This window comes from Nicotiana sylvestris, chromosome 8 (assembly GCF_000393655.2).
Source record: "Nicotiana sylvestris chromosome 8, ASM39365v2, whole genome shotgun sequence".
Lineage (NCBI taxonomy): Eukaryota > Viridiplantae > Streptophyta > Magnoliopsida > Solanales > Solanaceae > Nicotiana > Nicotiana sylvestris.
The window spans coordinates 128,158,238-128,170,349 of NC_091064.1; the positions used below are offsets into that span (position 1 = coordinate 128,158,238).

At 40.9% G+C, this 12,112-nt stretch overlaps 2 protein-coding genes across 2 annotated transcripts; both read left to right on the plus strand.

The window, feature by feature from the left end:
• Nucleotides 1-5,680: 5,680 nt before the first annotated feature.
• Nucleotides 5,681-8,486, plus strand: LOC138875653 (uncharacterized). The gene is made up of 3 exons (XM_070154506.1): nt 5,681-6,138; nt 6,186-6,294; nt 8,325-8,486. Exons 1-3 carry the CDS (start codon nt 5,681-5,683, stop codon nt 8,484-8,486), a joined length of 729 nt encoding a protein of 242 aa, XP_070010607.1.
• Nucleotides 8,487-9,840: 1,354 nt separating this feature from the next.
• LOC138875654 (uncharacterized) lies at nt 9,841-10,704 on the plus strand. Its single transcript, XM_070154507.1, has 4 exons — nt 9,841-10,061; nt 10,127-10,238; nt 10,285-10,479; nt 10,645-10,704. Exons 1-4 carry the CDS (start codon nt 9,841-9,843, stop codon nt 10,702-10,704), a joined length of 588 nt encoding a protein of 195 aa, XP_070010608.1.
• The last annotated feature ends 1,408 nt before the right edge of the window (nt 10,705-12,112 follow it).

Here is a 12,112-nt window from a genome sequence, read left to right on the forward strand (position 1 = left end):
TTTCTAGACAGGTTTCCTCATCTCTATGAGATTTTCTTTCGAAACCCTAATTTTCTTTTCTGCACCTCCTAGATCTGACGATTTGAGTTTGTTCTTCAATGTTTTACATTGTCCTTGAGATTCCTTACAAGAATCGTTGATTTTAAGTGTTTTTCACCTCCTTCCAAAACCAGGGTTTTCAGAACTTCCTTTTAAAAACTTTGTTTAACTAATTCTTTGTGTTTAAACTTCTATTTCTTGCATATTTTGACTGATTCTATGATTTTATTACATCTTTAACTCGTCTATGTTGAAAGCCCTAATTTTCTAGGTTTCTTCGTTTGGTTCTGTGCATTAGCATGACTGGCCGGTTCTCCTTTGAGTTTCTATGACTATCTTGCCTCCAATTTGTTTCTATTGAGTTTTTAGCCTAACTTACATCAACTCTATGTGCTTGTTTTCATCTTTACTGTTCGAGACTTGCCTCTTTCTATCAATGCTGTTTAACCTTCATGTTTGCTAGAGTTATGTATCGACCTCTGGTTATTCTTATCTTACTCTATTAATATGCTAAAACATTGACTCATGACTCTCTCTTTGATTGATTCTGAGTTCCCTGTTTCTTGGCTTGGTTTGAAAACTTTCCTTTAGACCTTCGATTCTTCCTGTTTAAGCTTGGCTTATTTATTTATTCATGGAAACCTATGTTATTCTCCTTAAATCAGTATTATTTTGAGTCCTTGATTCACTGATTTGCTATATGCTGATTCTCGATTATTTCCATATTCTGCAACCTTATTTAGTTTTCTTACCTTATTTGGGTTAACCGTGTTATTTGCCGATTCTTCACTAACTATTTCCTCAATTGAACTCTTGTGTATTTACCCCTAATTGTCTATTTTGTACCTAATGCCTTACTCGATTTCTTTCCTTAAACATTTTCTGCCCATTACCGTTGGTTAATTACCCCTTAGATAAGGGAGTGCTTGCATTGATTTGATTCTAATTAGTACATGGTTCCATAATTATTGCTGAACTTTGATTCTTGCCTTATTTTCTGCCTATTTTCAAAGTATAAATGCCTGCTCTTTCACTAACACAACACACGGACACATTGGTTCAAAAACTCTCTCTCTCACACTCAAAGTTTTCTGCTCTCTTTTGTGTTACTTACTACTGTTCTAAGTTAGCCAGCTGAAAGCCAAGGCTAACTATTGGGTGCTCTTTCACTTTGTGTTTACTGTCTCTTTACTGGTATGTTCTAATTTCAATTCAAGTCCCCAAAACAATATGCTTCTCCTACTACTTCAATTTGTCATGTTTCGAATATGCTTCTATCTATGGTTTTGTTGTTCTACCTGCAACTAACATGTCTATTTCATTGTCTTCTTTACTGCATGCTCCTTAATATACCCCCTTAGGATTAGCCTGCTCATGAATCCCTTTCTAGTATGCCCCAATGTGACTATGTTTCACTGATTTCTGGCACGCACCTTCCTTTGTAAAGTATTTGGCTATCCTAAGTTTGTTTGATTCTATATTAACTCTGAAGTTCATGTTGTACCTTAAACCCCTTTCAAGGCTTCTCTGATTCTGTACCTATGTGTATCTGTGCCTACGATGTGCTCTATCTGTCCCCAATTCCCATTCCCCTATGTGAAGGACTGTTATTTGAGTATTGTTGAACTTGTTTGACTGACCTGTTTTTTTTTTTATTACACCACTGTTTTCAAAAGCTATTTACCAAACAACTCTCTTGTTTACAAAATTATTTCAACTAAGTCTCTTTTTACACTGTTTTCCTACTGAAACCCTTTCAAACTATGTCAAGCACTCTCACTCTACTCCTAAGTCCCTAGGTTCTGCCCCCTCCAGTGTGTGTACTGCCTTGGGAACCTTTTGAGATCCCTCTGAACTCTGGCACACTGAGACTGGCCCTTCCACGCTGCACTTACTCATTTTCATTACAAAGTCTAGGTGTGAGCACTGCCCGGGATCCTTGAGATCCTTAGGGAACTCTGATGTACCTAGACAATGACATTGTCTATGAAATTGGCATTTGAGGCTATTTGAGGTTTGGAAAATCACTTGGTCTTGCTTCAGGCTCCCTATAGTGTAACTTCTTCTTTTTCTTTATCTATTTAATCCATTCATCTGGTTTGTAACTAATCTGTAAACGAATATTAGGTTGATTAGTCAAAAAAGGGTGGGTAGTTACATATTAATGGGGTAATATGGATAGAAACCATGCCTATAAGATTTTATATGTTTGCCTTACCATGTTAGAAATCATGCCTATAGGTTTCAAATGGTCCCGATAATAGAAATCATGTCTATAGGTTTTGAAATCCACTTCACAAGTAGATACCATGCCTATAGAATGTGATCCAGTTCAACATCTATTATAACAGGTATTTACATGTGTTTTCATTAGATATCATGCCTATAAGTTTCTAACATCAGTTCTTAACAATTAGATACCATGCCTATAGGAATTAAAAATCAGAAATTCTGCCTATAAATCTAAAATCAGTTTAAAATCAATAAGTTAGTTCAATTCATGTTAGTTTACCTCGAAAATGGCTTAATCAATGGTTTGTTTTCCTTAAATAAATTCTTTCAAATACTGCCCTAATTTACTATTAGTAAGCATGCCTATAGGAATTGAAGAGTCCGTTTTTAAAATCTGCCCAATGTTTTACTATATCAAATGTAGTTATCATGCTCTTAGGACACCACTATTCAGTGTTTAGGCAAGCCTACAGGGTGAGTTTTAAATCCTGCAACTCTGAAACTGTTTCTTCTACTTAATGTTGTTTAGATTTAACAGGTTTAATCAGTAGGCAAGTAAACTAGGATCCTTCACATATTGTCCTAATTCAATACTATATAATCTCTGCTCACTTAGACCTCATGTCTTAGGATACTGTTTAACAATACTGCCCTTACTTGTGTCTGAGTCGTGCTGCTTATGTGCGTTGTTTGTGGAGGTAAACCTAAGCCTCTAATTTCTTCTTTTCTGCCTTATGTGCTAAAGTCCTATTTGTTCTTGCCTGTCGCCTTAGTATTTTCTCCTTTAAACCTTAGGGGTCTGTCTAGAACTGCCTATAGGTAGAGGTCCTAATTTTCTCCAGGATCATTGAGAAGGGACGGGTAACAACACGCAATAGAGATCGTTAACCAACACTAACTTTAATAACCGCTAAGGGGTGGGAAGGGTAGATATGAGATATGATGACTACGCGCTATTGTCACGTGTAGCCCCTCATTGAGGAGTATTTTCCGGACATTGTGTGGGGTGATCCTGTAAGCTAACCAACCTAGGACCCTTCCTTTCCCAAAACCATTTGCTTTACTTTCCTATATGTACACAATCTTCGTCTTATCATTTGAGTCATACTATGTTCAATGTGCTTTACATGCAATTATTTGTTTCAACTACTTATCTATTAAAGGACTAATTCATAAATATAAGTTCGGCTGGGACCCACAGTTGTGGACCTAGAGGGGTGCCTAACACCTTCCCCTCGAGGTTATTTCGAGCTCTTACCCTAAATCTCTGGTAATGCAAACCAATCCAAGAGTTAATTGCTCTAGGTTCCCTAACGCACCATAATCCATTAGGTGGCGACTCTTCAAATACCCAATTCCTAAAAAAGGAAATGAGTTATTACCCCCATGAATGTCGAAACTCGGACTCCGCGAGGAAAAAGGGGGCGCGACAGCATGGCGACTCTGTTGGGGATACCTTTTGCGAACTTATCTTTTTTTTATGAATTAGTCCAAGCATGCTTTATCCCATACTTTTCTCCCTTATTTGAATTTAACTGTCCATTTTCTTTTAAGCATTTATGATTCTCTATTCCTAAAACTGACTTGTTTATTTGTTTTCTTTTTCCTGTAACTGTCTTTCAATTATTTAAACACCGTTTATTTTTCCTACGTGCAAATACTTGACTACATATTATTAATTGCTGCATAAATCATGTTCCACATCATATTCCACTCGTGCGTATCAAATCCTATAGCAACGCTTAAATGAGTGGTTGCGCTCTTCCTATTTACCACCCTTAAATTCAGAAAGGCTTATTTGCGATAAAACCAGTCTATCAGCGGTGCAGTCGACGGTTTTGTGCCTTCCCCCTCAAGTTTTCCGCTTGTGGGTACCGGTCTAAAACCCCATAGTAGCCTTACTCTGGTCAAAATTGTGCATACATCATGGTCAAACCTAGTCGGATCAATATGCTGTCCACATAATGATCCTTTAAGATGAGCCTTATCCAAAGTCCATTGTGTTTTACATAATTCCAAGGGACACAATCACGTTCTGTGAATTAATTTGAAAAACTAAATGCCGATATGCTGATCGTAAATGTATAAATAGTCGCGTCTGGTGGGGGTGGCCTAACCCTTTTGTTTTGCAGAAAATGAGGCACGAGGTCCCCAACTTCGATATAGTTAGCACACCCTCACTTTTGCTAGACTGGTGGAGGAATCTTTCATCAGATGACCAAATCAATGAATGGAAAGAGAGGGCCGCCAAATCTAGCGAGAAACGGGAATATCTAGAATACAGCCTGTTGGTATTGGAAGGAAAAGTGAGGAAGAGAGTCACCGACTGCCAGAATACCGAGGGAAACGAAGGAGAACATTTGGCAAAGGCATTTTTGCTGGTGAACCTATGCGAATTGGAGGATTTGATCAACGAGAGCATTCAACCTGAGGAAGGTCCTTCCGAGACCAAATAGATTAGGTTTATTTACTTTCCTAAATGTAACAAGGCCAAGTGCCAGTAGTGACTTATTTTTATTATCTTAGTGTCATTTTGGGATTCGTCTATTTTTATATTATGAAATGAAGCATTTATTGGCATTTAAAGTTCTCTAAATTTATTTGTCACTAGGACTACCTCGGGCACAACAAGGTTCCCAAAATAGGACACGAATTTACATTTCCGCAATATGTGTCTAAATACTACAAACATTTCAGAATCCTCACTGACTTGTTACCTTTTTGTTTTTGCTTAGTTTTATTATTTTTCCCATCCCCTTAGGTTGGTTCACTCATACTAGCCTCATCAGTGTATCATACCAGATCCAGAGGCCCTCCACCTCCTCCTCCTCTAAGAAACACAAAAGGCAAAGGAAAAGCAAAGATGGATGTCTTAAGTGGAATCCGAAAGGAGAATATTGAGAATGCAGAGACCTTAGATGGTCGTAGTACTCCGGCCCTGAATGAACTAGTTTTGAGACTGGAACAAAAGATACTGGAACTGCAAGGAGAACTTGAGCAGGTTCGCAATTTGGCAAACTTGTCACTCACTCTGAATGTCCCTGACGTCTACCAACAGAACAAAAATAACCCAATACCTCCCCAGATCACACAAAACCAGCATCCACAAAATCCTACTGCACCGGATCAATACACAACTCCACCCCAAAATCTCAATCCATTACCAATACCAACTCCGCCACAACATCACTATCAACCAATTCAGTACCCATCAACCACCGCTTACCACACTGCCCAAAACACACCACAACCCATTCCCGATCCCCAAAACTCCACTAATGACCATCATTACACCCAAATTCCTGGCACCCATCAAAGCAACCCTATATATGTGGAAACTATACCTCAATCTACCCAACCAATCTCCTATACACCAGAATCCTCCGAGAAGGACCTGCTCATTAAAAACATGGCTGAAGAGCTCAAGAACTTAACAAGCCGAGTTCAGGGTGTTGAAGGCGACAGAGGAATAGAAGGTTTAAACTACAAAGACCTGTGCATACAACCAGATGTGGAATTGCCTGAGGGGTACAAACCTCCAAAGTTTGAAATGTTCGATGGCACAGGTGATCCTAGGGTCAATCTAAGGACCTATTGTGACAAGCTTGTCAGGGTCGGGAAAGATGAAAAAATTCGGATAAAACTCTTTATGAGGAGTCTTAATAGGGGTGCTTTGTCTTGGTATATCAGCCAAAATCCCAAGAAATGGTCCAATTGGGTAAGTATGGCATCAGAGTTCATGGACCGGTTCAGGTTTAACATGGAGAACACACCGGATGTTTTCTACATTCAGAATCTTAAGAAGAAACCTATTGAGACTTTCCGTGAATATGCTACTTGTTGGAGGTCGGAAGCGTCCAAGGTCAGGTTAGGCCCTCTTTGGATGAAGAACAAATGAATAAATTCTTTGTCAGGGCACATAATCTACAATATTATGAGAGGTTGATGGTTATCAGAAATCACAAATTCTCAGATATCATCAAACTCGGAGAAAGAATTGAGGAAGGAATCAAGAGCGGGATGGTAACGAATTTTGAAGCACCGCAAGCCAGAAATAAGGCATTACAATAAGGCGACATATCAAAGAAGAGATATGTTGGGGCAGTAATGGTGGTCCAGGGCCCAAAATCTCCACTTGTCTATCAAACACCTCCACCCACATATCAAACACCTCCGACCATATATCGAACACCTCCACCCACATACCAAGCATCACCGCCTACATATCAGCCTTCATCCCAACCAGCCACTGTCTATCACACCTATAACTCCCAACCATCCCATTTCCAATCACCCCCAACCCGACAAAACTTTCCAAGACCAAGACCCAACTTCGACCGCAAGACACCCAGACAATACTCCACCATTGCTGAGCCCATCGACCAACTGTATGAAAGGTTGAAAGCTGCGGGTTACATCACTCCTATTCCCTCTGTGGCATTAGAAAACCCATCCCAATGGGCCAATCCAAACAAAACTTGTGCGTACCATTCCGGTATGAAAGGGCACACTACTGCTTAGTGCCGAACCTTGAAAGATAAGATCCAGACGCTAATTGACAATAAGGTCATACAAGCAAAGGAAGCCGCACCTAATGTCCGCAACAATCCCATCCCTGATCATAGAGGTGATGGTGTGCATGTGATAGAGACGAATGAAGAATGGGACCCTGAGGGGTCGATCGGGCTTATTCGAGAAGGCAATGACTTTAAAGTTGCGGTCACACTTACTCATATCGTGGTTTAAACTCAAGCACCAATCGAGGTTGAGGTAGCTATATCAGTTCCATTCGAGGTGGAAATGGTCCGCCTGCAGCCACCCCCGCTCCATTTGAAGAAGAAGTGGTCACACCTTTCACTGTGACAGTATCAACCACACCTCCCTTCAACTTAAAAGCAATACCCTAGGATTATGTTGCCGAGGCTTGGCGAAAAAAGAAGGCCAAGGTAGAGTAATCTGACGCCACATAAGGAATGACCAGAACTGGAAGAGTTTATACACCGGAACATTTGGGAGGATCAAGTAAGAATGCCACTACTAGGCAGCCTATCATAGAGACCGGGCAAGATGACTTGTGGAGGAAAGTACAAGCAAAGGAGTATTCTGTTGTTGATCATCTAAACAAAGTCCCTGCTCAGATATCTATCCTATTACTATTGCAAAATTCAGAGGCACAAAAGAACGCCTTGATGAAAATGTTGAGCGAGGCTTATGTACCCAACAACATCACTGGCAGAGAAATGGCTAACATGGTTGGGCAAGTACTAGAAAGTCATAAGATCATCTTCCACGAAGATGAGCTACTACCTGAGGGACTGAATCACAATAGAGCATTGCATATTAAGGTGCAATTTGAAGACAAGTTCATTGCTAGGGTCTTGGTTGATGGAGGTTCAAGACTAAATATTTGTCCATTGGACATTCTGAAAAGGTTGGACAAAGGTTTTCATGAAATACGGGTAGGAAGCATGAACGTGAAAGCTTTCGATGGGTCCTAGAGGGCCGTGATCGGGGAAATCAATCTTTGATTATAGATGGGGCCAACTTGGTTCGACGTCGAATTTCAAGTACTCGACATACCAGACTTATATAACCTTTTATTGGGCCGACCGTGGATCCATACCGCTGGAGCCGTGCCTTCCACACTACATCAAGACATGAAGTTTGAATGGAACTGCCAGGAGGTAAGCATTCATGGAGATGGAAGTAACCCCATTTATACTAGTCAAACTATCCCGGCCATTGGACATAAAAGGAGACTAGGAGGGGAGACCTATCATCATATTGAACGGGTCAACGCCATCGAGAAGGATAAGTGGTGGAGTAACAAAATAGAAAGCATACTAGCATGGTATGGATATGAACCCGACAAAGGGTTGGGAAATAACCTCCAAGGTATCACCAAACCAATACAGCTGAAAAATTATGGTACCACCTTTGGGCTCGGATACCAGTATACATGGTAAGAATACAATGATTGGTCGCCTCCATGGCGTGGACCGTATTACCCTCTTGAGCAGCCAATGCCGTGTTTGGAACAAACTTTTCACCAGGCCGATACAATATGGGGGACTACAGAAGAAGAAGCACTAGCTGGGTTGAAGAATTTGTTCTTGAAGGATGAGGACATGGATTGCAGTGCCATAATTGAAGAGGAGAAGGAAGAAGGCCTCACTATTCAGACTGTGGAGAAGGGAGCTGTTCTCAGAAACTGAACCGCCTTACCAACCCGAGCTCGCCGAGTCCCTGGGTAGCTTGGCAGAATTTACTTCTATAGCCATTCTAGACATTTAAGATTTCCTGTAATTTTGTTTTAAGCTTTACTTGTTTCAAAATAAATGCTCGATTCATCGAGCCATACTTTGTCTGGACAATTTTTCAGGTTTTAATCAAATGCATTTGCTCTTTATTATTCACTACTCTCTTTACACTTTTCCTTCTACAGTGTTATTATTACTTTTCCTGATGAACCAGTGACTGTGACATGTAATGAGGCAACACAACATGAGAATAGTGATTCAGAGGAAGAAGATGAGATACCCGAGGAAATTGTCATGGAGGTTGAAAATTTTAAGAATAAGCCTAAGTCCAATCTAGACGAGATCGAAGCATTAAATTGGGAGTCGCCAAAACTGTCAAAGAGACTCACATCAGCATTCACTTGTCACCAACAGAGAAGGAAGAGTACATTAATTTCCTAAAAGAGTATGAGGACATTTTCGCATGGTCATATGATGACATGACCGGCTTAAGCACATCTATGGTGGCTCACAAGTTGCCCACCAATCCCGTGTGTCCGCCAGTAAAATAGAAACTCAAAAAATTCAAACCAAACATGAGCCTAAAAATCAAGGAGGAAGTTACCAAGCAAATCAAAGCCAAAGTTCTCAGGGTAGTTGAGTACCCAACCTGGTTAGCTAATATTGTGCCAGTTCCAAAGAAGGATGGGAAGGTCCAAGTATGTGTTGACTATCGGGATTTAAACAGAGCAAGTCCCAAGGATGACTTCCCACTGCCAAATATACACATCCTGATCAATAATTGTGCCAAGCATGAACTCCAATTCTTTATAGATTGCTTCGCGGTTATCACCAGATCTGGATGGATGAAGAAGATGCAGAGAAGACAACTTTTATTACACCTTGGGGTGTATACTGTTACAAGATGATGCCATTTAGTCTAAAGAATGCTGGGGCCACTTACATAAGAGCCATGACAACCATCTGTGATATGATACACAAATAAATAGAGGTGTATGTGTACGATGTCATTATCAAATCCAAGAGGTCCGTAAATCACATAGCAGACTTAAGGAAGTTCTCTGACCGGCTAAGGAGGTACAATTTGAAACTAAACCCCGCAAAGTGTGCGTTCGGGGTTCCCATAGGAAAGTTATTGGGATTCATCATCAGTCGTCGAGGGATCGAGCTGGATCCGTCTAAAGTCAAGGCGATTCAGGAGTTACCACCACCTAAGAGCAAAAAGGACGTGATGAGCTTCCTAGGACGTCTCAACTACATCAGTCGCTTCATAGCACAGTCCACAGTCATATGTGAGCCCGTCTTCAAGATGTTGAGGAAGGATGCTGAGACAAGCTGGACAGAGGATTGTCAGAAAGCCTTTGACAAGATCAAGGAATACCTGTCCACACCACCAGTGTTGGTCCCGCCAGAGCCAGGACAACCTTTGATACTTTATCTATCTATATTGGATGGAGACTTCGGATGTGTTTTTGGACAACATGACGAGACTGGAAGAAAGGAGCAGGCCATATATTACTTGAGTAAGAAGTTCACACCTTATGAAGCACGATATTCTCTACTTGAACGTACCTGCTGTGCTTTGACCTGGACAGCTCAGAAGTTGAGGCACTACTTCTGTGCCTATACTATATACCTCATATCAAGGATGGACCCTCTAGAGGACATGTTCCAGAAACCCATGTTGACTGGAAAGTTGGCCAAGTGGTAGATACTATTGAGTGAGTTCGACATCGTCTATGTAATTCAAAAGGCGGTCAAGGGACAAGCATTGGCAGATCACCTTGTTGGAAATCCGGTGGGAGAAGCATACGAGCATTTGAAAACATATTTTCTTGATGAAAAAGTGTCATTCGTAGAGGAAGACATTATCGAAGCATATGACGAATGGGAGATGTTCTTTGACGGAGTTGCAAATTTTAAAGGAGTGGGCATTGGAGCAGTTTTGGTATCAGAAATGGGTCAACATTATCTGGTATTTGCTAAACTTAGATTTCCCTGCACCAACAATATGGCGATGTATGAAGCTTGCATACTAGGGCTCAACATGGCAATTGACATGAACATTCAGGAGCTGTTGGTAATCGGTGATTCATATTTGCTTGTGCACCAGGTACAAGGAGAGTGGGCCACTAAGAATTCCAAGATATTGCCGTATCTGCACCATGTTTAGGAATTGAGAAAGAGGTTCACGAAGATAGAATTCCGACATGTGCCCAGAATTTGGAATGAGTTTGCCGATGTATTGGCCACCTTATCATCTATGATACAACATCTAGATAAGAATTATATTGATCCCATTCCAGTGAGGATCTGTAATCAGCCAGCATAGTGTGCTCATGTCGAGGAAGAAGCGGATGGAAAGCATTGGTTCCATGACATCAAGGAGTACTTATCGAAGGGAGAATATCCGGAGCATGCAAATCACACTAAAAAATGCACACTCTGAAGATTGTCAAATCACTTCTTCCACAACGGAGGGAACTTGTACAGAAGAACTTCTGATTTTGATTTGCTAAGATGTGTCAACGCAAATGAAGCTTCTAAACTGCTGGAGGACGTACATGCTGGGACCTATGGCCCACACATGAATGGTTTTGTCTTGGCTAAGAAGATACTCAGAGCTGGTTGCTTTTGGATGGCCATGGAGACGGATTGCATCCAGTATGTCCGCAAATGCTTTCAATGTCAAGTGCATGCCGATATGATAAAAGTGTCGCCAAACAAGCTCAATGCAACAAGCTCACCTTGGCCATTCGCCGCTTGGGGAATGGATGCTATTGGTCCAATTGAGCCCACTACTTCAAATGGACACAGGTTCATTCTGGTAGCCATTGATTACTTCACAAAATGGGTAGAGGCTGCATCTTACAAAGCTGTAACCAAGAAAGTCGTCGCAAATTTTGTCAAGGATCATATCATTTGCCAATTTGGAGTTCCCGGGTCCATTATTACTGATAATGCCGCCAATCTCAACAGTGATCTGATGAAAACTATGTGTGAAGCTTTCAAAATCAATTGAACTACGCTTGGCCTGATTCCCATTTAAGAGGGGATACGTAGGCAAACTTATGGGTTCGGTCATATCATAATAAAATTTTCATTTTCTCCAAGACCAGAAACTTGGGTAGAATTTTGAGGAGGACCCTCAAAATTTTGGAGCAAGACCAGCCAACGCCGTCGCATGCCAGAAAGTCACTTAAGAAACTGGGGCAGAATTTTGAGAAGGATTCTCAAATTCCAAAGAAGGTTCATCAAATCCTATTATCCGCAAACAGTCAAAGATCATCTACCAAACTGAGGCAGAATTTTGAGGAGGACCCTCAAAATTCCAACATAAGAGAGCTGCAATGCCTTTGAAAAGTGTTACGATCACTAGTTCATCTAAATGTATCAATATATTTCTGAAATAACTCTATTTTTTATCAAATTGTATATTTTTGAAAAAAAAAAAACTCCATTTCCATAGCAGTCAGGTGCTACCTAGGGGGACTCGCAAGATCTTTCAGAACGGAGCAAAGCAAAGGCCAGTAGACGAAGCACGAACCAACCTCCCCCCTCACAGAACTTACAATTTTTCT